This window comes from Hirundo rustica, chromosome 10 (genome assembly GCF_015227805.2).
Source record: "Hirundo rustica isolate bHirRus1 chromosome 10, bHirRus1.pri.v3, whole genome shotgun sequence".
NCBI classification, from domain to species: domain Eukaryota; kingdom Metazoa; phylum Chordata; class Aves; order Passeriformes; family Hirundinidae; genus Hirundo; species Hirundo rustica.
The window spans coordinates 16,489,653-16,517,626 of record NC_053459.1 but is presented as its reverse complement, the minus strand read 5'-3'; the positions used below and the strand labels follow the sequence as shown (position 1 = coordinate 16,517,626).

Below are 27,974 nucleotides of genomic sequence, written 5' to 3'. Positions count from 1 at the left end.
TTCCCGGCTTTTGGGCAGCCGCGTTCGCCTGGCAGCGCAATTCCCCCCGAGGTCTGGGCAGCAGCAGCCGGGTAAGCTGCTCCCAGCGCTGTAAGGTTCAGGAAAAGCACAGGCGTGGAGTGTCTGCTATGCCAGAGACTGAGGATCCATGGCAAATCCTTCCTGGGGTCTCCACTGAGCCAGCTAAATTCCCTTTAAATGTGGAATTAGATCAACACTCCCAAGCCACAGACGTGCTACAACAAGAGACAGGCATAAAAGGGCCTGAAGTATATTTACTGCACAGAGAGAGCTGTTAAACCTGCTCTTTTGGCCAAATTACCCCTCTCACTGATGCTTCTCTGCGAGACTTCCCTCGGCCCTGAAATTCCCGGAGCTGCCTACAGAGAAGCTGGGCTGTGCTGTGCCACTGGGACAGCCCTGCAATGAGGTGTGTCCCAGAAAAAGGCTGGCCTTGCTCCACTCTGGCAAGTGTCTGTCCTCCTGCCCACTGCTAGGGCTGACTGGATATCCTGGCCACACACGGGATACAGGGAACAGCCCAGCCGAAACACTGGCATCTGCAATGTCCTGGCTGCTTTCCTCCCTGCAGCGTCCTGGGCCCTTTTTGGCCATAACAGCAGCTAGCAGGGTTGGGCCATATCCAGACCTGCTCAATGGTGTGTAGATAACACAGTGCATGGATTAACACAGTGCATGGATTGACATGGAGCATGGATTTAAACAGTGCATGGATTAACACAGAGCATGGATTGACCTGAAGCATGGATTGACACAGTGCATGGATTGACACAGTGCATGGATTTAAACAGTGCATGGATTAATGTGGAGCATGGATTTAAACAGTGCATGGATTAACACAGAGCATGGATTGACAGAGTGCATGGATTGACACAGTGCATGGATTTAAACAGTGCATGGATTGACGTGGAGCATGGATTGACATGGAGCATGGATTGACACAGTGCATGGATTTAAACAGTGCAGGGATTTACGGAGTGCATGGATTGACGTGAAGCATGGATTTATATAGTGCATGGGTTAACACAGTTCATGGATTGACACGGAGCATGGATTTAAACAGTGCATGGGTTAACACAGTGCATGGATTGACATGGAGTGTGGATTGACACAGAGCATGGACTGACACAGTGCATGGATTTACACAGTGCATGGATTGACACAGTGCATGGATTGACACAGTGCATGGATTGACACAGTGCAGGGATTTACGGAGTGCATGGATTGACGTAAAGCATGGATTTATATAGTGCATGGGTTAACACAGTTCATGGATTGACATGGAGCATGGATTTAAACAGTGCATGGGTTAACACAGTGCATGGATTGACATGGAGCATGGATTTAAACAGTGCATGGATTGACACAGTGCAGGGATTTACAGAGTGCATGGATTGACATGGAGCATGGATTTAAACAGTGCATGGGTTAACACAGTTCATGGATTGACATGGAGCATGGATTTATATAGTGCATGGGTTAACACAGTTCATGGATTGACATGGAGCATGGATTTCCACAGCCCTGTGGGCAGTGCTGGCTCTCACTCCCCTGCACAGGGTGCTGTTCTCCTTCCCCCAAACGCTGGGATCTGCTACAGCATCAGAGATGCCAGAAGCAAGGACAACCTTCCAACACACTGCTGGGGAAAGAGACGGAACACAGGCCATACTGAGAAGCCCCCTGCCAGGGCTGGGAACTGAGACTGGCCAGCTGCCAGCACAGCCCTTTGCAGATCCCACTGTTGGCACTGTTATTGGACACATGCAGTGTCCCAGCAGCCAAAACTGCCCCTGGCTGAAGCAACAGTTGTACCTTTCTCATGGCAAACCAGGCTCCCACAGCGCGCAGAGGAACCAAGGCCAGCCCCAGCACAGGCAGCAGAGCTGTTCAGGCAATCACGGCACACGATTTTATTGCACTACGTGCATGGTGAGGAGAGTGCAATCAGCTCTTGCTTCAGATAGTTAAAAATCACTTTCAGGTCTCTCTGTCCTCCATTCCATCGCTCTGCATCCCCTTGGGCCACACTTGGTCTGTGTCACTTCTTCCCCCCTGCAGTGTCCCCACTTGGGGACAGATCCTGCAGCACACAGTGGGACACGAGCCAGATATTGCTATTTCACAGGCAGAGTCCAGCTGCCCTACACAAGGGGTTTTCCCAAGTGGGATCCCCATCTGCCTGCGTGTATGTGACCAGAGCTGGGACATGGGCACTCCCAGCTGTTCCAGCTCCTTCCCTCTCCATACTGGCTGATGGTGGAAGGCTCTCCACAGGCTTGGCTTACACCTGAAGAGGCTGACTGATCCCATCACCTCTCAGTGAGCAGGTTCTCTTAGCTGTGACTCAGCTTGCTTGCAAACTGCCTCTCCTAACCCTGCAGAGGAGAAAGGGGCACTAGGACAGCCTAGCAGTCAGGTATATTGCTTCACCCACAGCGTGTCCCTTGCTTCAGGGGGCACTGAACAATCCTGGGGTGTCCCCTCAAGGGCACCAAGGCTGTGCACGGCAGCATTCATTGAGACTCTGCATTTTTATTCTAGGGCTCACTAGGATGTCATGCTCCCCAAGTCAGGTGCTTATCTCAAGTAGGCCTTGGAAGCGCAAATTGCCGGAGCCACCCATGCCTGACTCAGGAGCCCCCAGGAACTGGCTGAATGCCCCGTTTGAAGTGGTAGGGGATGTAAAGCCGTGGGGAAACCCCAGCACGGGAGGCCACTCTGTCACATAGGGGCAAGGCAGCACTTAGCCCTGCCAGCAGAATGACAAGTGAAATAGGGCACCTAATTCTGCCCTGGGCTCATTTCTACCCCGACTTAATAGCCACAGGGGAAAACTCCACAGGGAGAAAGGTGGTGTCTTCTTACAGTGACTGAATTCAAAAGCATCCATCAGGCAAGCACAGGCTTATTTTTTTTTCTTCCACTTCGGGCCTTTCTCCCAGCCTGAAGCAGTGAAGCGCCAACTGGAGAGTGCTCCTGCGCCAGCTGCAACCTCAGCAGCAGCACACTGATCGGCTCCAATGGCTCCTAAGATGCTTCTTCAAGCTGTCCACGGGTGCTTAGTGCGTCCCGAGGGTCGGGGAGGGGATGCCGGGCGAGGCGGAAATGGGAGGCAGAGACAGCACTGGGGCAGAGACAGCGCTGGGACGAACCCAGCCCCAAAGCTGAAGGCAAAAGCGTGCTCGGGCAGAGTTCCACGCCGGGCGCCGAGCTGCCGCAGGGCCCGGCCGGGGCAGCGGGGACTGCCGGGGAGGGGCCGCGTCTCTGCCGGCCCGGGACCGGCGAGACCCCGGGACCGGCGAGACCCCGGGACCCCCGCCCGCGACCCCCGCCCGGCCCCACCGCGTGGCCGCCGCCCGCCACGTGCTCTCCCTTGGCCCGGCCCCCCCGCCCAATCAGCGCGCAGGCGCCGAGCTGCCGCCGTCCCATTGGCTGACGCCGGGTCCTCCCGGGCGGGCGGTGCGTCCCCCCCCACCCCGAGATCCCCCTCCGCCGCGCGGCCCCGGGGTTGTAACGCGTCCTCCGGTTGGCCGATCGCAGAGCGCCGGCGATTGGCTCAGCGGCTCGAGGGGCGGGGGCTGCGATTGGCCGGGCGGCGCGGCGAGCGCGGCGATTGGCCGGGGCGGGGGCGGAGGGGGCGGAGCCTGACGCGGGGCTAGGAAAGGGGGCGGAAGGGGCGCGCGCTCGCTCTTTCGTGTTAGTGCCCGGCCCGGCCGCCCGCGCGTCCCCGCCGCTCCCGCCGCCCGCCCGCGGCCCGATCCCCCCCGCGCCGCCGCTCCGCCGGACGCGCCCGCCCCGCTCCCGACACAACCCGGCCGCCGCCCCTGCGCCGCCAGGCACCGCCGCCATCATGGTGAAGATCACCAAGGTAAGGGCGTCGGGGCGCAGCCGCCGGGCGGCGGCCGGCGGATCCCGCCGTGACGGGGCGCGCGCGTGCGGACGGCGGCGCGGCGGGGAGGGAGCCGGGGCCGCCTTTTCTCCGCCGCGCGCTCGGGCCGCGCCGTGGCCGCGGGCCTGCTTTCCCTCGCCGTGAAGATGGCGGCGAGGGGAGGGGCCGAGGGCCCGCAGGCAGCGGTTTCAAGCCCCCCCCCCCCGGTCCCGCTCCGCTCGGTGCGCGGGCCGCGGGCGGGGGCGCGGGGCGGGAGGGGACGCGGGGCATGGTGCGGGGTGCGGGTCCCTGCGTGTGCCAGGGACGCGGGTGGGCCCCGCGTGCGAGCGCGCGCGGGGTGCGGGGCGGGGCTACGTCACAGTGCGGCCACGTGGGGCGCGGGGACAGCGCGCACGTGGGAGCGCGCCGCGCTCCCGGGCGGGCCCCGCGCACCGGCGGGCGCGACCCCGCGGCCCCCGGAGCGCCGCGAGGGACGGGGGGCGGCCACGTGGTGGGGACTATTGCCCGCCGGAGCGGGCGCTGGCAGGGGATCCGGGTGAGCACGGCTGCTAAACGTGCTGCTCACGCTCTCTTTTCAGACCCCGAAGAATCAGAACAAACAGAAAAAAATGGCTCCTCCCCCGAAAAAGTTCGAGGAAAGTGAGGAAGAGGAGTCCTCTGACCTAGACGAAAGCAGCGGAGAAGAGGTGATTGATCTGGAGATGGAGTGGAAAGGATGCACGTGTTACAGAAGTGTCCTGAGGGTTGTGGGTTACACTGTAACAGGGCATTACAAAACGATGTTCCTCACTAAACTGTGGCTATAGAAGAAATTAGGTTTTATAAGGCCAGAGCAGCGTGGAGAAAAGTAGCTCAGCTGCTAAGTCTGTGCTTCCAGGCTTTTGGAAGTACTGCTGGGGTCTTAAAACTCTCCTAAAGCTGATAAGCAACTGGGTACTTAATTACCCTAGTAATGAGCAATATGAAATTTGTCACATGCAGATAATGTGGAAGTGTAAAAATTCCAAGATGCTGAATGATATTAGGCATCCCTGGTCTTGGGTTAGGACCAGAGAATTTGGAGGTGCTTTGATGTTCCATAAGTAGGCTCTTAAAAGCATGAAAAAGCTGGGTTTGAGCTTTATTGATTCATCGGGGTGGGCATTAGAGATAACCGAACAGAAACTGTCAGAAGGATATGCTTTAGATTTCAGTTGGCCATATGTTTGTCCGATAGTGAAGCAATGATAGCTTAAACAGGCCAGAATGAGTCTTACACTAATGTGTCTTTCAGATGGTCCCCCAGAAGAAACCACAAAAAGTTGCTGTTACCCCAGCCAAGAAGGCTGCAACTCCTGCAAAAAAAGTTGCTACTCCTGCAAAAAAGGCAGTTACACCTGCAAAGAAGGTTGTGGCTACTCCACAGACCAAAAAGGCTGTTACTCCAACTCCTAAAAAGGCTGCTGTCTTAACTAAAGGAGCAAAAAATGGAAAGAATGCCAAGAAGGAGGAGAGTGAAGAAGAAGACGATGAAGATGATGACGAAGATGATGAGGAGGAGGAGGATGATGATGAAGAAGAGTCTGGTAAGTTACTTTTGAAATACGTATTGACTAAAGCTGGTTCAATCAAGTCATTAAATATGAGAATTGGAATTAATTTGGAATTAAAAGATTTGTATGATTTTAATACTTGAGGATGGGGGCTTTCATTGGTTTAAGAGGGGTTTTGAATGAGAAGTAGACAATGGGTGAAGTCTGGAGGAGAACTTGGTCTGCAGCTGCGTTACACACAGCCCATAAAGCATCTCCTAGTTTCCTGATTGCTCTTTCCTGAACTTTTGGACAAAATTTTGGGAAGCTCTAAGTACTTTTTACCTATACCACTCATCCATTGAACCTTAGCAGTAAAGACTTGTGCTGTTGGTGCAGATGAGGAAGAGGAACCACCAATGCCTGTGAAGCCTGCAGCCAAAAAACCTGCAGCAGTACCAGCCAAAAAGCCTGCAGCTGTGGTGCCAGCAAAGAAGGAATCTGAGGAGGAGGATGAGGATGAAGAGGATGATGAGGAGGACGATGAAGAAGACGATGGTATAAGATGTTTATCATTTAACATTTACAGGGAGCTGGGGGAGGGAGGTAACTGAATGGATAATGGGAGTGATGCAGTGTGTGCTCAGCTGGTTGCAGCTGGTTGCTGAATGGGTGTTAATTTTCCTGTTGTTGGTAAAACTTACTATTGGTGAACAGGTACTGGATTCTTTTTTTTAATGCAGTAAAACTCAAGGGAGACAACTTTTGTGAAAATTAACTGTATTAAACTTTTTTTCCTTGAAGTATAGAAACTTAAGGAGGTGTGGGAAACATTTTGCCTAACAGCATTTTGTTTTCTTAGTTTCAAAAGGAGCTTAACATGGAACTGTCTGAATACTGTGCTCATCTCATTTCAGAGTCTGAAGATGAAGCCATGGACACAGCCCCTGTTCCAGTGAAGAAAACCACTCCAGCCAAGGCTGCACCAGTGAAAGCCAAGGCAGCAGAATCTGAAGATGAGGAAGATGATGAGGAGGATGACGATGAGGATGATGATGAAGAGGAGGAGGAGGATGAAGAGGATGCTGAGGAGGAAAGTGAGGATGAAAGTGAGTTTCAGTGTTCTTGAGACCATAACTCTTTAATAACAGGAAAGATGCCTGCAAAAATGTTGTGCTGTAATGATCTTCTGTGCTGAGGAGCAGCTGTTGAATGACAAGAGAAAGTCTTCTGTATGACTGGTAGAAAGATTAATGCTCCTGTGTTCATTCATTGTGGGAAAAGTTCTGTATTTTTCAGTGTTTTGTTTTCTGTCACAGAACCTGTCAAGGAAGCACCTGGAAAGAGGAAGAAAGAAATGGCCAATAAAAGTGCACCAGAGCCCAAGAAGAAGAAAGTAGATGGTAAGTGGTGTGGGACCATCAAATGATGGTTGTTTGATGGACTGTGGTTGGACTGTGTTACATGAAGAATGTAACTGTGAAGGTCCAGGATGTCAGGGGTGGGGTTTCCCAGCACAAATGATGATTATAAGGGACTTAATACTGAAATATGATGTCACTTCTGAGCAAAAACTGATGTGCTAAAGCTGTCTGAAGTCTATCTCCCAGTTTTAAAAGCTGCCTTAAAAAAAACTCACTTTATTATCTTCTCATTTAAAGGGCCCACATCAGCTTTCTCTCTGTTTGCTGGAAATTTGGCCTGCACCAAGGAGTTTGACGAGCTGAAGACTGGCCTAAGAGAATTCTTTGGGAAGAAGAATATTGAAGTTTTAGATGTCAGAATCGGTGCTTCCAAGTAAGTTCATCAGTAAAATTTTGCTGCTTGTTTCTTTTATTTGGCACGAATTTGTTCGGAGGGATGCAAGTGTGCTGGTTCCCCTTAAGATGCTGGGATGGTTGCTTGGTAGTGATGAGGATTTAACTTTGCCTGGAACTTGACCAGCAGGGTCCTCTCTGGTGTTGGGTTTCTGTTTATGGTCGGCTGAGATCTCAAGGACGCTGTTCTTTCAGGCGGTTTGGCTATGTGGACTTCTCATCTGCTGAGGATCTGGATAAAGCTCTCCAAATGAACGGAAAGAAATTAATGGGTTTGGAAATCAAACTAGAAAAAGCAAAGAGCAAGGAAACCATGAAAGAAAACAAGAAAGGTATGGTCCAATAAAGAGTTTTTTAAATGCTTATATACAGATATACAAGTTCAGACTGGAATATCTGCAAATGTGATCCCAAGAAATAGTGCATATTGGGAGGGCTAAGGAGGAAATGTGTTTCTTTCTGAAGCTTTAGAACCTTTTTTTGACTTGATGTCCTTAAAGAGAAGTGCAGTAGATTCATTAACTTCTGTTGCTTCTGCAGCTTGTGATAATGTGAATGCTTGCTGTTAATTTCTGCTGGATCAACTTGCTGAGTCTCACTGAACTGGCAATGTGGATGAGGAGGGATTTTTAGCTGGTAACCTGAAAGTAACTTTGTCTTTGCAGAGAGAGATGCCAGAACGCTGTTTTTGAAGAACCTGCCCTACCGCATAACCGAGGATGAAATCAAGGAGGTGTTTGAAAATGCGCTGGAAGTCCGGATAGTGATGAATAAGGACGGGAGCAGCAAAGGGTGTGTAGCTGAGAGGATGAGGACAGTTGTGTGTTTGCTATTCCTTTAGCTCTTGGCATATTCTGATAAGCTTAAATGTCCTTTGGCTGCCTCAAGGAACCCGCTGCATTAATTGTCCTACTTTTTGCAGCATTTTTCTTTTACGTCTTTCCCCTTCTCATTTGCAAACTTTGTAATTCCTGGGAGGAGGCGTTGGCTTACGTTCTCTTCTGTGCTTTAGGATGGCCTACGTTGAATTTAAAACAGAAGCTGAGGCAAACAAAGCTATGGAGGAGAAGCGGGGCACAGAAATTGAGGGTCGTGCTGTGGTCATTGACTTCACTGGCGAGAAGAGCCAGCAAGAACATCAGAAAGGTACTTCCCATACTGATAACATGCATACAGATGACATTCAGGATTCATTTCCACTTGTTTCAGAAGTTCCAGGGGGTATGGCAACTTCAAATACTGCAAGAAAATTAAGATACCAGACCTTTTGCCTGACTTGTGCTCTGCATCCTATGCATTTTATGTCTCTATTGCATGTTTCAGGGAGGGGGGGGGCAACTGGTCTCAGTGAGTAAAACAAGTCTGGATTTGGCATTGTGCCTCACCTTGAGGTGAAAAAAGGGCAGCAAGTATTCTTACACCTTGGCAGTGGTAACTCGGGGAAGAGAGCTCTCCTCCAAGAGTTGCGCTTAACAGCACTGACTTTTTCTCCACAGGAGAGTCGAAGACCCTAATTGTCAATAACCTCTCGTATGCTGCTACAGAAGAGACTCTCCAAGAAGTGTTTAAGAAAGCTTCTTCCATCAAGGTGCCACAGAACAACCAGGGCAGGCCCAAAGGGTATGTTGTGCCTTTCTTTTGACCCTCCAGGGTGGCATTGCAAATGACTTGCCTCTTGGAAATCCCTTGTTGCTCCCAGGCTGACTGTAATCATCCTCTCCACACAGGTATGCGTTTGTAGATTTTGCCACAGCTGAGGATGCCAGAGAGGCATTGAATTCCTGTAACAACACAGAGATCGAAGGCAGAACAATCAGACTGGAATTCAGTTCACCATCATGGCAGAAAGGGAACGCGAATGCACGAGGAGGAGGAGGATTCAATCGTAAGTGTTCATGTTTGATCTCCAGCTGTGGCAGGAGGGCACCATCCAGGCAAATCTGGGGCTACTTTAAAAAAAACCAAAAAAACCCCACACCAAACATCATAAGCAAGCGTGCTGGATATGATGACTGATTATCTGAAACGCTGATGAAACTGTTGTCAAATTCCTCTAGATAGTCAAGTGCTGATCCAGCAGTGTCTGTACAGTTACTATCGCTGTTGATAAGGTGCAGCCATCTATTTTAGAAAGGGAGCGGGGCAAACTTAATTTGGCAGGATGGGGTTGGCTGATGGAAATCCTTTGATGTCAGGCTCTAACTGCAGTCCTGAAAAAGTTGTCATGGATTTCAGGTGCTTGAGCTGTTCCTTGAAAACAACCCTTTTATCCCTGAGAGCTGTTCTAGGAGCCAGTAATGAAGGCTGGATGTGATGTTACAAAGCTGAAGGTTGCCTTGCTCAGGCTGAATGATTTCTGAATGTGTTCCCTTTTCACAGAGCAAAGCAAAACTTTGTTTGTCAGAGGCCTTTCAGAGGACACCACAGAGGAGACGTTAAGAGAATCATTTGAAGGCTCAATAAGCGCAAGAATAGTCACAGACAGAGACACTGGATCATCTAAAGGGTGGGTAAAACATCACCGGGCTGCGTTCAGGTGCTACAGAGCACCTCACTTTAGCTAAACTCTGCAGTGCAGGGTCTTTCTCATGCTCGTGTGGGTGGTTCTGTGAAACTGGTAAATAGGGTGGGAGCAGAGAACACGCAGCTTTGGGTCCACTGGTGGAGGGGCAGTGTGTGTTTACTTCTCACCTCTTCTCAATGAGCTCCTTCCTGCCAACAAATCTCCGTGGCAGCTGATGGATTCGCACGAGAAGAAAATTAAATGTTCAGTACTGGCAAACTCACAGTGGGGCTCCATCGATTGTGATTAGCCACTGCTGTCCTACAAGTGACACATCCTGTGGGATGCAGAAGTGCTCGTGTTTGATTCCTGAAGGATTTATGTCAGGAACCTGTAGGTGGTGCTGCAGCTTGTAGAATGTGACTGACTCAATCTTGTAACTGTTTCCTAGGTTTGGGTTTGTGGACTTCAGCTCTGCAGAAGATGCCAAAGCAGCTAAAGAAGCCATGGAAGACGGAGAGATAGATGGAAACAAAGTGATTCTCGATTTTGCCAAGCCAAAGGGTGACTTCCAGCGTGGTGGTGGATTTGGTGGTCGTGGTGGCAGAGGAGGTGGCCGAGGAGGAGGAAGAGGTGGCTTCGGTGGCAGAGGTGGTGGCAGAGGTGGATTTGGAGGTAAGAGGAAGCAAATGGTGCTGTTTGGAGGGGATGTACTCAGAAATTAACCACCCAAAGCCATTCTTGGGGTTATGTGGGGCTACCACAGAGCATTGGATGTGAATTTATTTTTTGTCCGGTGCCAGGATGGGTTTGGAAGTATATTTGCGTGCATGTATATAGAGAGAAATATATAATAAATACTGTAGTGATAACTCTGTTTTTTACAATAATTTTCTTTCTAGGTAGAGGAGGTGGCTTCCGAGGAGGCAGAGGAGGAGGTGGAGATCACAAGCCACAAGGGAAGAAGATCAAGTTTGAATAAACTTCCCCTTTCCTTTCCCTTCTCCTGCTCTCCAAGACTATCTGAAAGGACTCCGGGGGTTTTTATTCTCCTTTGATCTTGGCGGAGCCTTCGGAGGACATTCCAAGAAGCGAAGCAGTACTGTGAGCCACTTGGAAGATAAAATTCTCATTTCAAGGAAGAGAGAGCAAGCCATTTTGACTGCTTGCCTGTTCATTTGAACTTTTTAAAACAAAGAGTGGTAGATGTGGGAATTTACCCCTTGTTTGTGAGTTGTCTTGAATTTATAATGTTTTACCCATGTACAAATTTTTTTTTTCCTATAAACTTCTGTAGCATTTTTGCTGTAAAAATGCAGAATGTTTTATCATTTGTGCTTCAGCACCCTGTCTTGGACAGATTAAAGGACCTAAACTGGTTCGTGTTACTTCTCTGCCACTAAACGAAGCCAGGCTCTGAGGAACAGGCTGTATGTAGCCTTCCCTCTTTGGTTTAAGGTCATTGGTGTCACAGCAGCAGCTTCTGTCCTGCTTTGCTCTAGCCTCAGTCAGTTCCCAGCAGTGTATGTGTGCTGTGTTAGCAGGAAGTAGGGGAGAAGAATATGATGGCCAAGGTAAGCTCTGTAACTACACCATGTTTTATTAATTTTTTTTTTAAACTAAAGATGCTGTGATGGTGCTTGCTAGCAAATTGCTTTTCTACTTTCTTTTTAAACAAAGTAAATCAGATCTTGTATTAAGGCCCTGCAATTCAGTTGCTCTCTCCTACAGGCGTTTTCTCTTGTGCTTCATTCCAAATTGTCTCCTCTTGCCTCTTCCGAAGCAAATACGTAAACAGTTTGGGATAACTGGCTGCTTGTTTGTAACCAAACTCAGGCCTGCTTCCCTTCCACTGGATCAGGCACCAGCCTGGGGCTGAAGGGACTCAGTCCTGGCCAGTGCTGTGGCAGGGGTCACTGGCCAGTTTTTCTAGATGCGCTTGGGGTGCTGCCCTGTAGTGGCAGCTGTTGGAGTACGTGGTTTTCCCTGACCTGTGGGTGCAAAAAATGGGGCACAGAAAGCAGGCCTGTGTCGCAGACCCTTCCAGCGTCCTGCAGCGTCAACTACCTCTGCCCTGCTGAAGGGTCCTGCCCTGGCCTTTGGTATTTGGCCCGTGCCAGTGACCTCCAGCTCTGGCTGTGGGTCACAGACCGTTCCACCCTCCTGGAGCGCTGTGCCAGGGCTGGGACCTTCTTTCCTGCCTCGCTGAGCCTTCACAGCTGCTCGTGCTGCTGTGGCCACTTCTCCCTGGCTTCCCAACACAGAACCCTTTGCCAAAGGCCATTCCCTGTGGCTAAAACTAAACCATTGGTGTTGTGTTCCCCTCAGCTGGAGGGTTTGTGTGCCCTGTGTATCGCCCCTGGCCCGGGGCTCCCTCGGCCCTTCGCCATCGGCCATTTTGGAGCCGCACCCGCGGCCCCGCGGCAAATGGTCGGAGGGGCGGGCGCGGCCGCCAGGGGGCAGCAGCCGCCCGCGCGCCGCCTCGTTCCCGCCGCGCTTGCCGGGGCTGTTCGTGAGGGGGCGGACCGGGGCAATTCCCCTTCCGCTCCCGCACACGGGCCCTCATCCCGCTCCCGGACACGTGGCACACGGTGGCATGTGACAGCGTGAGGTCACACCGGAGAGGAAACGGGCAGGAGTATCCGCGAGTGCATCCACTCTGCATTTGCATTTTGTCCATGCGTATGAAGCTTTCGGTGCCCTGGAGAAGCCAGCCCCGGTGACAGATGGCCCAGCCTGCCAAATACAGTATGCCCTGGTCCACTTCGCTGGCCTCTGCTCCCCAGCAATGGGAGTAACCCAACTGGGTGCCAGCCCTGGAAACTGAGCCCCCTGTGCCCAAACGCCAAGGTGTGACCCAGGGGTTCGCCTGTGGCTTTCCTCCTCTTCACCCCAGGCAGATTCAAAGCTCATGACCAGGGGTTGTGTTAGCCCATGGTGGTGCTTGGGCTGTGGAAGTGAGAAAGGCCCTGCTTTGGGGAGGGTAACAGGAACAGGGGGTGCCCATCTCCTTCTGCACAAGGAGAGAGTGCTCAACATAACCAGTGAGTTCCCAACCCTGCTGAGGTGGCTTTTGCCTCAGAGGTTGAAATGGGAAGCTCCTCCCTGCAAGGCACCAGGAGGCTCTGAAGTTTAGTTTGAAATGGAGGTGGAGGAGTGCCTGAAAGAGAGAAAATACCCACTAGCCTTGTTACCATGCCAGGCTCCACAATGAAGCTGTGCCAAACTGGAACAGGGCAGCTACAGTCCCCAGATGCCCACTCCAAGGAGTAGTTTTGTCACTAACTCCTTGCCAGGTTTCGTTCCCAGCAGAAACTCACTAGTAATGAAATAAGGTGAAGGCTTGTAGGATTTTTTTCTTCTTTAACCTTTATTTAGAAACTAGAATATTCACCAAACTCTACAAGGTTTCTCTGTACAGGTCCCACGAGGTGAAGAACAACACTGAGAGATGTCTGCACACAGCCCTGGCTCACTGTACACATTGCTACAGAGAGCGAGAGCTGACCCTGCATCCAGGATAAATGTACAGCCTAAAGTACTGTACCTGACGTAAATTATGGAGGTATCAATTTGGAAAGTGTTTCTGAACTCACTCCTGTTGGAAGGAGGGAGGGGAGGGGAAAAGGAAAGAGTTGTGTGCTGCCTAAGCCCAGTGGGTACCAAAAATGCCCTCAGGAGTCTGCCCTGCTCCTCCAGGGACCTGGTGCATTGTACATCCAATTTCACAGTATCACCACCAGCTGAGCCTTGGGCAGCACTGGCTCTTTCTCTTCCTCCTCTTCAAATCTGCATCTCATCTGAGCAGGGCCATTTTGAGTGTGGTGTGGCTTGGCATGTGGGTGCCCTTTTTGACTGGTTTATGCCCTTTTTTAGTTTGTTTTTTGACCTGGGGAATGTACTTGGAGTAAATGAAACAGGCCCATTTCCAAAACGCATCAAGAAAAAGAGAGAAAGGGGGAAAAAAAAAAGGCACTGCACAGGGGGACCTTTGAGGTAGTAATTTTTTTTTCCTTTCATTGTCTGGCACCAGAGAGAGAGAGGGAGTAAGAGCATTTGTGCCCGTATTTTCGCGTTTTGCTGTGCGTGGTCAGGGCCATGGATGTGGCTGTGTGTGTCCACCCCCTGCAGGGACATCTGGGCATGCCAGCCCTGCACACAGGGACATCTGTGTGTGCAGACCCTGTGCCTGGGAGCACGTGTGTGACTGTGTGTGGCTTTGCACATTCCTGTGGCTTTGCTCATGCCTGCAGTCGGTGGCTGGAGAGCATCCGTGGCCCTTGTGTGGCCACATGTCTCTCTGTTGGGTGATTTCCACCAAAGCAGCCAACCCAGGGCTCCCCTTGAGACCTCACGGCCCTTTCAGCCCAAAGAAAAAAGGGCCGTGTCTTGTGACACCATGCCCCGTCATGCTCCTGCACCTCAGCCTGCAGAATAAACACTGCAACAACCCTGAGAGAAGCAGATGTGTGAAACACCAGCTTTCCTTCACTTTGTCCCCTTGGACTCTGCTCCTCATGGCAGAGCAGGACCAAGGTCCCCAACCTACCCTGGAGCATTGCACTTGCCGGCAAAATGGGGCTGAACCCGAAGCAGCCACACACAGGGCCTTTGGGGCTGTGGTGCCCTGCAAGGCAAAGCCACGAGGGCAGCTGTGCAGCACGGAGAGAGTCTCCCCACAGCACCCCACCTGAGATGCCCAGGAAGTAGGGTCCCAGAAGTGACAAATCGCTGGGGCACTTAAAGGGGGCCCACCAGTTTTCTCCACTGCTTCCTTGGCCGCAGGCAAGGGCAGCTGGCCTAGCCGCTTTCCTGCCAGGAGGAACAAATCCCTGAGGAATTTCAGCTGGGTGCGTTCCTCCGAGGACACGTGCAGTAAGGCTGCAGAGGAGATGGGGAGCCAAGCACAGCCCAGGCTGGTGCTGGGAGCCACCGTTGCCTGGGACCCTCTGACAGGGACAAGGACCCCAGTCCCCCGACTGCCAGGCAAAAACCCTAATGGGGACTCAGGGCTGTTGAGGGCCAGCCTCAGAGAAGAGCCCCTTTCCCCAGCTGCATATGGGGACACACGGACTTTGTTGGGGTGAAGCAAATGCACACAAGGTCAGTGTTACCAAAACCTTGCATGGAGGAGAAATATGAGATAACAAATAAAATCCCATGATTTTTGAGTCGGGAGGGCCCAATGCACTTGTAATTGGCTGAACTCCCTTGAAGCAGCTTCCCTGGATAGCCAGACCCTGAACAGCTCCAAAAAATGCCAGTGCCACATCCCTCCCTGCCAGCACCCAACCCTCCACTCATCATGCTGCTTTGGAGGAAGTACCTAAAGCAGAGTACAAACCTCTTTGCCCTCTCTCCATTTTGTGCTAGACTTGTCGTGTTTTGTTGGGTTTTTTTCTCATTTTCAGCAACCCCCAACCCAGCTGGAGATATGTGAACCACAATACAGTACAGGAACAAACAGTATCGCAAACCCTGTCCATGAGCACAGCGTCTCTGCCCTCCTCACCCCGGAGGGCAGTGCCCCTGAAGGATCTGTGTGCCACCAGCAGAGACTCACCCCACCCCAGAGCAGGGAGCAGTTGTCCCAGCTCCTGCAGTCACAGCTCTCCAGAGAGACGGAGCTAAAGGACATTGAGTTTTCTTGAGCATGTCAAGTTACTGTGGACCAAGTCCCACATTTGGAGCAACTCCGGAGGCAGCAGTTTATGAACCACCAACATACTCCGGTAAAAACACGGCTCCTTGTTCATCTTGCTGTTCTTGTTTTTCACAATGCCAAAAGTTTTGAAGCCCTCGTGCCCAACAGGTGACACTTTAAGGACCTCCAAGCACATCCCTAGGAAGACATCATCGATGGGGTACAACTCCAGTGTCTCTGAGGCCTTATGCAGCTTCTTGGCCAGGGCTCCATCCATGATGAAGCCCCCACCCCCTGCATAGGGTGGGTAGATGTTTTTGTTGTAGAGGGCACTGGGGATGTAGTACTTATTCTCCTTCTTGCGGATTGGCCTGGCCTTGTAGAGGACATCCCCCACAAAGAGGTCCTCTCCCTCCTTCTTGTCCTCCAGGAACTCCAGGATATTGCTGGGACTCACAAACACATCGTCATCGCCTTTGAAGATGAAGTGGACATTGTCACAGTAGATGTCGACCCACTTCAGGAAATGGACCTCTTTGAGGGTGAGGTTGAAGAAGCTGTCTAGGAAATCCCACTGCAAGATGTCCCCATAGATGTGGTTCTCATAATCTAGCAGTTTCTGGTGGTTGGCTCTCTCCTCCTCCTTGGATGTGGTGCCCAGCAAGAACAGCGTCCTGATCTTCTTGCCGTCCACCTCCTTCTCCTGGCCCCAGGTCCTCCGGATGGCATCACGGCGGTCGTGCTGCGTGATGATGGACTTGACCACGATGAGCAGGTAGACATCCCCGCTGCACTTCTCTGGGTGGTTGATCAGCATGGGGAAGTAGCGGCAGTGTCGATAAAGCAGGAACTGCTGGAAGTTGGGCTCCAGCCCTTTGAACCAATCCACCTTGCTGAAGTTCTGGTTGGCTGAGCAGTTGGTAATGGTGACATCCCAGGATTTTGTTTGCTTTGCCGTCACGCTCTCCTCTTTAACAGGAGCTTTCTCCTTCTTGGTCTTCCAGAAAGTGCTGCTGATGGAGAAGGCGTTGTCTCTCTTCTGCGATTTCAAGGGCTCTGAAGGGGGCAGTTCTTTCTGCTGCTGGCCCTGCATGAACTGGTTTGGGGCCATTCCACGCTGCAGCACCGTCACTGTAATGATCAACAAGAAGGAGAGACAAACTGTTTTGTAGATAGTCTTCTTCCTAAAGGGGAGACACAAGGAGTTAAGGAGAAGAAACTACAGGCTTCAACAGGCTTGTCTGCAAAAGCACTTCATAATCTGTGTTCCATCATGAGGAGCAGAAACCTCATGGAAGGGCTGCAGGACACCTCCATGCATACTCTTCCCAGCTGCATCCTGCTTGTGGGATGGCTCTGGGGCCTCACTTCACTGTAGGGACAGGCACAAGGTATGTGGTGGTGGCTGCAACCATCAGTGCAGCCCACTGATAACCCCAGTGCTAATCAGGGGAGGGTTCACAGGGAAGATGAAAATGGGCTGAGAGGGAGAGAAAAGTCAGGGTGAGAGTTTCAGCAAGGCAGCTGTTTCGGAAGAAAATCCCAAGGGAAACCGCTGTTTCAGACATCTGAAAATTGCAGTTTAGGACAAGAGCAGGAGGGAATTATATTTTCCACAGAAGTCTTAGCTCTAAGACAGACATACTATCCATGGCCTAGACTGGCATCACAGGTTATACAGCACTGAGAAACCAGAGCTGGAAAGACCACAGGAGTCAACATTTGTTGTTTCATTTCAAAAAGGCACATCAGGAAGAAAAAAAAAAAGAATTAGTCAGATTTCATGGTTCAGTGGGAAAAAAGACATCCCTAACCCTACAACCACCTTGGGAACCAGTATTTCTGGGGGCACTCCTGGGTATTTTGGCAGCTTTTGGGTCTTGTTGCTTCCTTTGTAGTGTTAAAGAGCAGCAGATGCAGGCCAGATTTTCCCAGCTTGTGACAAATCAGGTGTTTGCATGTCCAGGGTGTTCAGGGCATGAGTAGATAAAACCCAGTTCTTCCTGGGGCCATGCTGCTGCTTTCCTCTGCTGCAGACCTATGCCCTGGGAAGCTGCTGGCTCATGGGACAAACCCTGGGTGGAGCTCCTGAGGGGCTTGAGCTGGATGCTCCTGAGGTCCTTGGGACTGCAGGACTGCTGCACTTTGAGATTACTGATGCACAGTTCCTCCCCAGCCTGCTTTTCCACACTGCTAAAGGTGGGTTTCTCATCCCACTACCACAGAGGAGAGGTAGTGCCCAGCTGCACAATGTATCTCTGCCCAGCTGCACAATGTATCTCCTGGGAGCTCAGCTTTGCTCTACAGCTTGCACATCTGCAGCAACTCCCTCCTGCCTCAGTCCTGCATGTTCCCACCACCTTAGGCCATCTCCCTGTGCAGATGAGCACTGGGCATGGGAGGATGGCAGCTGAGCTCCTCGTCTCCACTCCCAACAGCTTCCTAAGGGCAGCTCCATCTCTGTCTGCTCTGACAGAAGGTGCTTGGCAGTCCCTGGACCCCTTTTTCCTGCCACTGGGTTGTGAAGCTGACAGAAACAGATGTGGCACTGGTCTTGGGACACACCTGTGCCTGTCCGCTTAAAAGTACATCTCAGCCTAGGTGACACCACTGTGGACAGCCCTCAGCCCCCTGCTCCTGTCAGAGCCAGAAAGAACCAGAATCACCTCCAGCAGGCAGAGGGCACCTTCACTTCAGGATAGTCCAGAGAAGGAGCTTGGGGCTGAAACCTGAAACACTTAGCCCAAGTATTTTCCAGGTAGACAAAAAAAAACCCCAAAAGCCATAAAACTCTCCTAGACCCAGGGACTGGATTGTGATCAGAACCACCATGAAGCTGTTGGAGTTTTGGGCCTCAAGTTGCACCAAAACACCTGCTTTGTGGGACACCCCATAGGTCATCAGATTCCCCTGGGCAGGAGACAATACTGTGCTGGGATTGCAGGGGATTCCATTCACCCTGAAATGCAGGAATCCCAGAGAGGAACCAGGAGCTCTCAGGAGCTCCTGTCTTTGGCTTCGCCCTGAAGCACAAAGAACTTTTGAGCCCAACGTTATTGTGGGAAAACTGTGATCACTAATGTGGACTGTGGGAGCCAGCGTGGAAATAAGTAATTACGGGTAAATGGATAGATATTCCTCATCCGGTTTTATATGTGGCCACTCATCTGAGACTGATGAGGGAGCAGTTGTGATTAGATCTCACCATTCCCTTAACCCTCTCCAGCACTGCCTGCACAGCTTTGAACTTATTTTTACAAACCCTTCAGTTCCAATGCAACTTTGCTCCAAGCACAGCCAAGCAATGTTTAAAACCTCTCATCCATAGCCGGCACTGCTGCAGAAATAAACCCCATCACCCCGTATGGTAATTTCATTTGCATCAAGCCCATCCCATCCAGTCCTGTCCCATCACTTTCTTACACTCCCTGTAACCCAATGACAACAAGCAATAAAACATCCAGCCTGAAGGATGGCCAGAGATTCCCCAGAAGCCAAAGGTCAGGGAATTACTGATAAGAATTGTAAAAATTTGCACGTGTAGGACTGTCACTATCTGGCACAGATGGTCCCAGCCTTGGCAGACTCTGCCTAACAGAGAGGAGCTGCACCGGTGTACTGACCCCATTACTCTCCTTGGGTCCAGACAGAAGGTTCTGACCCAGAGCTGAGGGGGCAACTCCAGCTTTTATTAAGAGGTGGAGCGTCAAGTGACCTGAGTGTGTTTGTAGGTGAGGTGTTGCACAACCACACAGAAACTATTCCTCCTTCCTTCAGTGGACCCTGTTTCCCAGTTCTTACCAGTGTAATTGCTGCTTTGTCACAAGAACCTATCTGGGATTTTTCCAACTGATCTGACTGCAAACCATGGGGGACCCAACCAGGTCCAGCAGGAACCAGGAGCCCCACAGCCAACTGCCCTGCAGAAACCCCGTCCCTGCACTGCCAGGAAAGCGATGGGGACTGGGAGGACCCTGAGGCACAACTGCAGGTAATTTCCATCTCAAACCAAGGATTTGGGGGGGGGAAAGAGCAACAGTTATTTGTGCATCTTTTCGGATTATGAGTCTTTCTGCCCTGTGGTCTCCTCAGATGGGAAGTACTTTAGGTACGGCTGGAAAAGTAACTCCTGCTTTCTGGGGATGCATTGGCAAGGAGGTGCTTTGGGTTTGTTGCTATCGCAGAGAAGTCACCCTGCCAAGCCCCAGGACCCTTCCTTGGGGCACAGCCCCCAGCCAGTCCCCACAGTGTCCCCTAAAGTCGAGGACACCCAGCACTGCAAGGTCCAAGGGTGGTAGCCACAGGGAGGGCTCCCATCGGTGCCAGCCAGGTCTGTCTGCCCCAACTGCTGGTGTTGGTGCCATCAAGAAAGCTTTGAAAAGGCCTTAACACACTCCTCCTCTTCGCTTTTATCCACCAGGGAAATTTCAAAAGCTGCCCCTGTGAGGTGGCTGCGCCATCAGGCAGTTAAACATAAACTCCAAATTAGAGGTGGGCAGTACCCCTTTCAGGTGTTGATGCTCGAGGGCAGATGAGGCTCCAGGAGACAGGGGCTCTCTATCCTTATCCGATTCATTTTGGACTCACGTGAAAACCTCTTTGATCTGCCAGCGCTATCTATTTATGTGATAGAGTTTTTTTCTGGCCCCTCAATTAGACCCAGTCACTGGGGGCACCGCCACCATAGAGTCCTGTCTGTTGGCTATGCCAAGGATTTGGAGAGGGGATCTTATAAAGGGGCAGATGCTGGGCAGAAAGCACACAAATATCCCCAGCAGTAGCCTGTGCTGTAGATGGGCGCAAGCACCAAGTGGGGCCGCAGCTCGCCGAGAGTGCCCGGAGATGCGTCCCCTCCTCATAAAGTCGTTTGGTTTAAGTACAAGGCGGTAAAAAACAACGCTTCTGGGGAAGAGGCAGGAGACGAAACCCCGGGTGTTGCCTCCGGCGAGGGCATCTGCCCCCAAGCTGTTGCTGCCGTGGGACAGGGACCCCACCGGGCAGGACTGGAGGCCCTGCTGTCCCCGGCCCCACCACACAACCCAGCTCTTTTCAGGGAAAAGCTGGGAAAGGCACCCCCAGGGAACTGGGGGCACCAACCGGCCGCCCTTGCCCGTTGCCCCATCCTGCCTCCCGCCGGGCCAGAGCTCCGGTGCCCCAGGATGGAGAGAAATTTTTGTCGGGAGCGGACCTCTAAGAGCGCTTTCCCCGGGGTACCGCGGCCAGGGAGACCCCGGCTGGGAGCCCCGCAGAGCCGCGGCGGCGGGAGGGTCGCTCCTGGGATGGGGACAGACGGACAGGGGCAAATGACAAACTCCGTCCTTAATCGCTTCCCCATGCCCATCCTCCCCACCAGAGCTGCCCTTCCCCGGCCAGTCGCCCCCGAGGCGACTCTCGAGAGGGACCCGCTGGGGAGGGGACCTGGCAGTCCCCCGGCTCCGGGCAGGACGCAGCGGCGGTGCCGGGCAGCGGGAGCGGAGGACACGGGACAGCGGAGCCAGGGATACCGGGATTCGGTGCGGGAGCGGGGCTCGGGCTCCGCGCTCCCCGGAGATCACTCACCACTGGAACATGCTGGAGTGGGACGGGGCGGCCGCTCCGCTGCTGGCCGGACTGCCCGCGGTCCGGGCGCTTCTCTCTGCGCTCTTCCTCCTCCTCCTCCTCTTCTTTTTTTCTTTTTTTTTTCCTTCTCGCTACTTTTTCTCTTTTCCCTCCCCTCTCTCTCCGAGGTGGAGCCTAGAGATGGATGGCGGAGCAGGTAGGTTAACTCTTGCCCTGCCCCTCTGCCCCGTCCCCCCGCCCGCCCCAGCAGACGGACACCTCCCCCAGTGCTCCCAGGGCAAGGAGTTTAAGGGTGACACCCCACACGTCCCCCTGAGCACCCTCCCCGCTGCTGATGGAACACTCACCAGGATCTGGGAACTCCGGGATTACCTAGTTCGGCTCCTCGTGTACTCTGCCCTCTCTGGGGTGCATTAGCTCTGCCCCAGAGTTTTTAATGCACTCCCTGGGATCCCCACCTCTCCTGGGACTCACCGTTCCCCCACGATGCACATCGCATTCAGGTTCCACACCTTGTCAAGGACCAATACTCTGCCCAGGACTCGTCTCACCAGGCATCCACCAGTCCTCCGTCCAGGACTCACTCATTTTCTGGGACCCACCGCTCACCTGGGGGTGTAGGGAGTTGACGGGGAGTTGCTGCAGCAGGAAGGTGCCTGCTCCGCATGCTGGGACCTCTCGTGGGTCAAATTTCCAATAGCATCACGGGCAGGTGAGATGTCCTTCCAAACTGTTCCTTCAGCCCTGGTTCGGATACCGTTTCACCAGCATTCCTGCTACAGCCCTATCAGCATGGGACATCCCATTGCCCATTAGGAAGCAGATTAAAGACCTTCCTTTCCTTTTAAATGTAACATTTTAGTTGCAGGTGGTTTTCAATAAAAATAAGTCCCTGTAATTTCTGATATCTCCCTTTTTGTCACCCTCCCAATCCCACCAGCTGCTCATGTCCACCATGAAGCCAGTATGGGAAGCCTGGAGGAAATTTGCACTATTTCCTTTCCTGTCCTGCAGAGATATCCCAGTCCCTTTCTGAGCAGTTCTCTTCATTTTTCATGAGTGATGAGGGTTAGGGTCTCCTACAGCTCTCACAATCCCCTGGACACACTGAGCTTCTCATGGGAGAGGCTCTTCTTTCCAGGACTGGACATGCAGAGGGACCCACACAACCTCTGCTACTCAAAGAGCACCAAGAAAACTCCACGTCCAGCTCATTCTGGGGAGGAAGATTGCATTGCTTTCTTCAGATGTGTTTCTCCTTATCTCAGCTTATTGATTTCCCAGGTGCCCTGCAGCTCTGTGTCCTGGGGGCTGTGAAACCTCCCCAGGAAACATTGCCCAAACAGTCTGCACCAGCTCTACAGTCCCATGTCTTTATCACCACCAAAAGTCCATACATACCTTCCCTGATTCCTTTTTAGCCTGTTCCCAGTGCCTATAGGAAAGTGTGTATTTGCTGCACTCGTGGCCCCAAGAAAATCATACCCATGAGATTCACTGAGCATCAGCTTGACCAGAACAGGCTGTAAGAAGGACCCACCTCATCCCTGCAGCACAAGGGAAGTTGGTGCATGCCAGCCCACGGCTGGGAATTCACCCCACTCTGCACAGAGGGGCTCACACTGGAGGAGAACTCCACTGGAGAATGGCCCTTGCACAAACAGGCACAAGGGGATGTGAGCAGGAAGGCCCCGAGAGCACAACCACTTCATCCTTGCAATTTGTCCTGGGACCATGATGGGGACAGGGGTGGCAGCATGCACTCGTGGGGAGCTGCAGTAAATCCCAAACCACAGCCCCAGGGTGGCTGCTGCCATTCCAGGGCCCCCTGCAGCTGTGGGTGTGTGACAGTCTCTGGGGGCTCTGTGGATGGCCCGGCATCAGCAGATCCAGCCACAGGCACAGGGCTGGCCGTGGTGCAGCCTGAGGGCTGTGCTGCTCCTGCCCTGCATGGAAGTGGCACTGCTGCAGGGGAAGGAGGGCTCCTGTGCCAGCCGTGCTCCCAGCTTCCCACCTCTCTGATGGCTGCTTCCCTGCAGGAAAGCTGTAGGGCCGCAAGCACAGGACTTCCCAGATGATTCCATGCAGCTGTGTGGGGGTTTGGCTCAAATAACCCCCTACCTTCCCCTGTGTGGGAAAAAGATGCACATCCCACTGCATGAGAGCACTGCAGACCTGGGCTGTGATGGCTGCATGAAGCTTTGCCTCTGATAATCATTAAAGGCTCAAATCTGGTCAGGCTTCTGATGCCTGGGATAAACACAGTCCTGGGCATCCCTGGTGCCACCAGCTCCTGTTTCAAGGATGAAAATGAAATAGAATTGTTTATGATTTTTTTCATCATTACATAGAAAACTTTAGGACAAAACCAAGTTTTCATCACTTCACATTCACCCTGGGAAAGCAGAAAAGCAGCAGGAAGAACAAAATCCATCTGAAAGCGTATTTCTTTAAAAAAGTCTTAGTCTACACACATTCCCTTTGCCTCTTTCCAGCACCCAGCAAGAACAGATTTCACATGAGCAGCCACAACGACTCTGCTGAGAATGAAACATGAAAAAGAGAAACCTGAATATTTTTGTTCACTCCAGCAGACCCAGCCAGCAACATATCCCTGCCATTCCTGCCCAGCCCTGCCTCCAGCAAAGCAGCTGAGTCTGTAGCCTTGCCCCTCCTTCTCTGCAGCACCCACCACCTGTATTTCTTAGGTGTGAGCCATTAGACTGAAATTTGGAGGCACCAGGTGCCTTTTTGGCACTATGGGCAGAGCTGCGGATTTCTGGATAAGTGTTCTTGGGTGGCAGGTGCTGCTTGGACACGGAAAAGCCGAGTTCCTCTGCCTTGTACAACACCAGTGACATTTGAGGTGTGCCAGGCCACTGCAGCCCTGGGAGAGCTGGCAGGGCACCTGTGAGGAATAGCATTTGGACGCACTGTGGTTGCACTGGGTGAGGATGCAGAAGGGAACGCAATGCACAGATCTTCCAGGGTGACACCCGAGTGACAGCCAGGGTGACACCAGATCTCCACATCTGATGACTCCTGGGACCCATTTGGACCCAGTGCCACACTCTCACCCCCCACCCAAGCATTATCCCAGCTGGTGGCACTGCCAGAGGTGGGGACGGGCAACCTGTGGGGACAACCAGGCTTTGGAGTTGGCATCAAACAGGGCTCCAGGACATGGTCTGGGTTAAGGGAAAGGATGAGGACTGGGGTGATGCCCAAGTGGCTCATTTAGATATTCTCAAAGTGAGCCACAATGCTTTTTTTGTTTCAAGAATCCTCTTTGAATTTCAAAGTGGACCTGAGCTAAAATGTTTCATTAAAAAATATAGTACAAAGAAAGAAGTGAGCTTTTTTTATGAAGTTTATGTAATCCCAGAAGACTGGCTAGTGGCAGATTGACCCAGCCAGTGTTTTCCCACTGATGGTTTGGAATTTGTTTCACTGGGGAAAGCTGCACTGGTTTCTTTGATATGTTTTGTTTTTTTTTCCTTTGGTGTTTGTGAGCGTTGTTTTCTGATTTATTTTCATTCCAGCAAATTATACATTCACAGAAAAAACTCTCACTTCTTTTTCCAGGAACTCTCACACCTCCTGACCACTTGTGCCAACACTGTGGTCCCTGGGCTGGGTTTCCCACACAAGCCAAGGTCCCGTTGCCCTGCGGAGACACACAAACCAGCCCTCTCCTCCCAAACCTCTGAGTGCCTGGAGCAGGACCAAGGGCTCAGCCTGACCCAAGACCAGCTGCACAGGGTGGTCACACTTTTAGGTTTTTCTTTGTTAAACCACTCACCTGTGGTGTACCCTGGAGCAGGGAGGGAGGTCAAGGCTGCAATTTGTTTGGCTGAGCCAGACTCGCACCACATCAAGATTTTGCACACACTCAGGAGCAAACATCCTGGATGTGATAGGACAGGGAATGGTCCTTTCTTCTTCCATGTTTGTTTTCTGAACTCCTTTCACGATGCTATGGTAAAGAGCAATCCTGTGAGACTCGCCCATCACGGCGGCTCTCACGTGGGATACTGGGAGCTGCGACCAGCTCTGCCTTAGTCCCAGGGAAGGTTGGGATTAATTATTAACCTGATTTATTGCTGCATCTTGGAAGGTGGAGCAGACGTCATGGACTGACCAGGCTGACGTGGGAACACCGGGAAGAACATCCACCCCCACAGAAAGCTCCCTCTGCTCGCCCATGCAAACAGGGCCATAAACCAGACCCTGGGTGGGGGCGAGTTATTTTACTCATTAACCCCCGTGCCCCCTGGCTGTTTCCATCCCAGCATCTCTGTCAGAGCAGCACCATGCTGGCTACCAGGATGCAGGAGATTTTCTGCCTCCCCACAGCCAGCTGTGGGAGCCAGCTGCTCCATCCCACTCCATCGGCCTCGGCATCTCACACCCTGAAACACTGGGGGCTGCTGAAGCATCTTGAGAGCCACAGCTGAGAGCCACACCCTCGGTCCTGCCTGGAGCCACTCTGGGATTTGCATGATTTCTTCCAAAGATGGGGGAGGAGTGTAAGTTGCTTTGCAGGGTGATGGCAGCCCCCATTGCTCCGGGGTCCCCAAGCTGCTGCTGCCCTTTGCAGACCCCCAGCCGTGGGATGCAGCTGGGGCTGGCAGGGAAGCACTCTCCTGGTCATTGTGAGCCACAGGAGCGGGGCAGGGGATAGCACTCTGCAAACCTTGGTGAGCAAACCCCAGGCCCTCCCAAGGGTTTGTGTCCTTGAGCTGCCCCTTCTCCGTTTTCCCCAGTGAAAAGGCCCCCTCCAGCCTCAGGGCTGCTGCTCAGTGAGCACGCTGCCTTCTCTTCCCATGGCATTTAAAACTGTGGGACACCTGGGTGTCCTGGGGAGCCCTGTGTGGCTGTGCTGTTGCTTTAAAGCAGCAGCTGCCTCCAGCTGTGACTGCGAGTAACCCTCACCGCAGCCTTGCCCGGGCCTTTTATGCATTTTCCAGTGGTTCCAGAGACGCTTGGCGGCAGCGCGCAGGGGAAACAGGACTCACTGGCTGCTGGCGAGCACAACGGGAGGGGAAAGGGAAAACATTTCCCTTCCCAGAGGAGCAGGGGAAGCCCAGTGCTGCAGCTTGGGCGGTGGGCACAGAGGGGGCAGGCTCTGGGGTGTGATGCAAACAGCCTGAGGCTGGGCACGGCGAGCCACAGGCCCTGGCTTGTCTCTCCCAGATCATGCCCCAGCGAGAGGTTCTTACCCCAACGTGCCTCAGTTTCCCTTGTGCAGAAAGCCCCAGGGTCTGGGTTTTTCCCGAGAACCTATGGTGGGATGGCATCCAGGCACTGAAAGAAACAAGCCCATGAAGATGGATGAAGATGGAGAAATCTCAGGGGAGATGGATGTGGGATTTGTGGTGGTAGACACTCCCATGCTGCCCAAACCCAGAAAGGAAAGAGGAGGATGGGGTGCTTGGCCTTGGGAAGGGAAAAACCAATCCTGGTGTTGAAGGATGATCACTTCCATCCTGGACCCTCCAAAGAGGTGGAGAAGAGGAAATCAGGAGTTTTGGAAAGCGATGTTCCAGCAGTGAAAGCAGGAGCTCTGCCTGTAGAGATGCTCCTGCCCATCGCAGGGACCATGGGCCTGTCCTGCCAGCCCAGCCCTTGCCACCCTGACTGTTCTGCCATGCCAGCAACAGGCACAGCCTGAATGTAAAGCTCTGGCTGGGCATCATCCCATGGAGCTGCTCTCCCAGCTCCGGCCTGGCAAGAGCTGGGCTCCAGGTGCCAGCACAGCCCTGGGAAGCTGTGCTGCCTGGGGACTGGCGTGGGCCCAGGAGCCATGAGCTGCAAGGAGACGCGTTTTCCGTTGGGCAGGAGAGCGCTCGCGACGTCTCTCATGAGTCAGATGGAAAGGGCGGCTCAGGAGTCACCTGAGCCCGGCGGCTGCCTGCCCACGGCCCCTCTCCAGCCCAAGTGGAAAAACATACAGCCCCATACATGCCTGCTGAGACCCCAGCTCAGGCTGGGCCCCCTCCCAGGCTGGCAGATGCAGAAGTGCTCACATTAGCCTTTTTTGGCCAAATCGGTTTAGGAGAGAGGCAGAGACAGCTCAGACATCCCTGGCTCTGTGGCTCTGCTCAGCATTAATCATCACCCTGCTGCTGCTGCTCGTCGCCAAAACCTGGGCTCTGCTACAGACACTGGTGGATCAGCCTCCAGCGAGAGATGGAGAGAGGGAGAAGGAGGGCATGTGGAGTGCAGACTTCCCCTCTTTGGCTGGGGCTACTGGCCTCAAGCCACGGCAAAGCTCCCTGCTTCCGCACGCGCACCAAGGGAGGGCGGCACCCGCGGTGCCACCCCTGGGCAGGCACACGCTGGGCACAGGGGATGCCCCTTGCGTGGGCACCGCTCCCCAGCCCGGCTCAGGGAGCTGGTGAGAGAGGTGACAACAGCAATTTGCTAGCCTGGGAGTAGTTGAGACGTAAGAGAGCCCTCTGGAGAGGAGAAGAGAGTCGGCACACCCAGACGCATTCCTGAGGTTTGGTTTCCATGGTGGGATGTTCACCCGACGGTGAAGTCATTCCATGCTGTGGGCTGAGATGGCCAGTGAGTTAATGCATGGATCCAGCTCCTTCCCTGATTCACAGCAGGCGCAGCCACAGCCCCGTGCCATCCGTGGGGCCGACGGTTCTTACGTGGCTCTGGCATTTCCAGTGTCTTGGTGTGGGGAGGCTCCAGACACCGCTGCTGCCTTGATCCCTGCCTCACCATGGGAAACCAGCTCCTGCACAGGGTGGAGGACAAACTGATGGCTCTCCTGGGTCCTTCCAGCCCGTTTATATCATCACACTGTGCTCCCCATCGTGGTTTGCTTTCCCTTCATCCTCCTGCTGTCACTGGTGACAACAGGACAGAAGTGCACCGCCCTAAGAGGTCATTCCTGCAGGGCCAAAGCTTTGAGGATCTGCCCAACACTAGAGAGAGGTGGGGAAGGACAGAGAACTGGGCATCATGGAAGGAGCAGGATGGAAAGCCCATCAATCCTTGGGGAGAGGCAGCA

At 52.9% G+C, this 27,974-nt stretch overlaps 2 protein-coding genes and 2 non-coding genes across 5 annotated transcripts; 3 read left to right on the top strand and 1 right to left on the bottom strand.

Annotated features, from left to right (window-relative positions):
• The first annotated feature begins 3,786 nt into the window (after positions 1-3,786).
• Positions 3,787-11,124, top strand: NCL (nucleolin). Its single transcript, XM_040073895.2, has 15 exons — positions 3,787-3,892; positions 4,492-4,599; positions 5,187-5,478; positions 5,824-5,982; positions 6,342-6,533; positions 6,744-6,827; positions 7,086-7,221; positions 7,437-7,573; positions 7,907-8,033; positions 8,254-8,387; positions 8,738-8,861; positions 8,969-9,126; positions 9,621-9,747; positions 10,196-10,419; positions 10,647-11,124. The coding sequence occupies exons 1-15, from the start codon at positions 3,875-3,877 to the stop codon at positions 10,724-10,726; spliced, it is 2,100 nt and encodes a 699-aa protein (XP_039929829.1). The 5' UTR covers positions 3,787-3,874; the 3' UTR covers positions 10,727-11,124.
• Positions 6,938-7,007, top strand: LOC120757526 (small nucleolar RNA SNORD82). Its single transcript, XR_005702569.1, has one exon. It is a non-coding gene; the product is annotated as a small nucleolar RNA SNORD82 (small nucleolar RNA).
• LOC120757527 (small nucleolar RNA SNORD20) lies at positions 9,242-9,318 on the top strand. The gene has a single exon (XR_005702570.1). It is a non-coding gene; the product is annotated as a small nucleolar RNA SNORD20 (small nucleolar RNA).
• A 1,971-nt stretch (positions 11,125-13,095) lies between the features above and the next one.
• B3GNT7 (UDP-GlcNAc:betaGal beta-1,3-N-acetylglucosaminyltransferase 7) lies at positions 13,096-21,954 on the bottom strand. 2 transcript variants are annotated; one of them, XM_040073893.2, is made up of 3 exons: positions 21,557-21,954; positions 20,948-21,121; positions 13,096-16,519 (listed from the first exon to the last, which is right to left on the bottom strand). In XM_040073893.2, exons 1-3 carry the CDS (start codon positions 21,612-21,614, stop codon positions 15,372-15,374), a joined length of 1,380 nt encoding a protein of 459 aa, XP_039929827.1. In that variant the 5' UTR covers positions 21,615-21,954; the 3' UTR covers positions 13,096-15,371. The 2 variants fall into 2 exon arrangements, with proteins under 2 accessions (XP_039929827.1, XP_039929828.1); XM_040073894.2 differs by lacking the exon at positions 21,557-21,954 and having other exon boundaries at positions 13,096-16,572; positions 20,948-21,134.
• Positions 21,955-27,974: the final 6,020 nt, after the last annotated feature.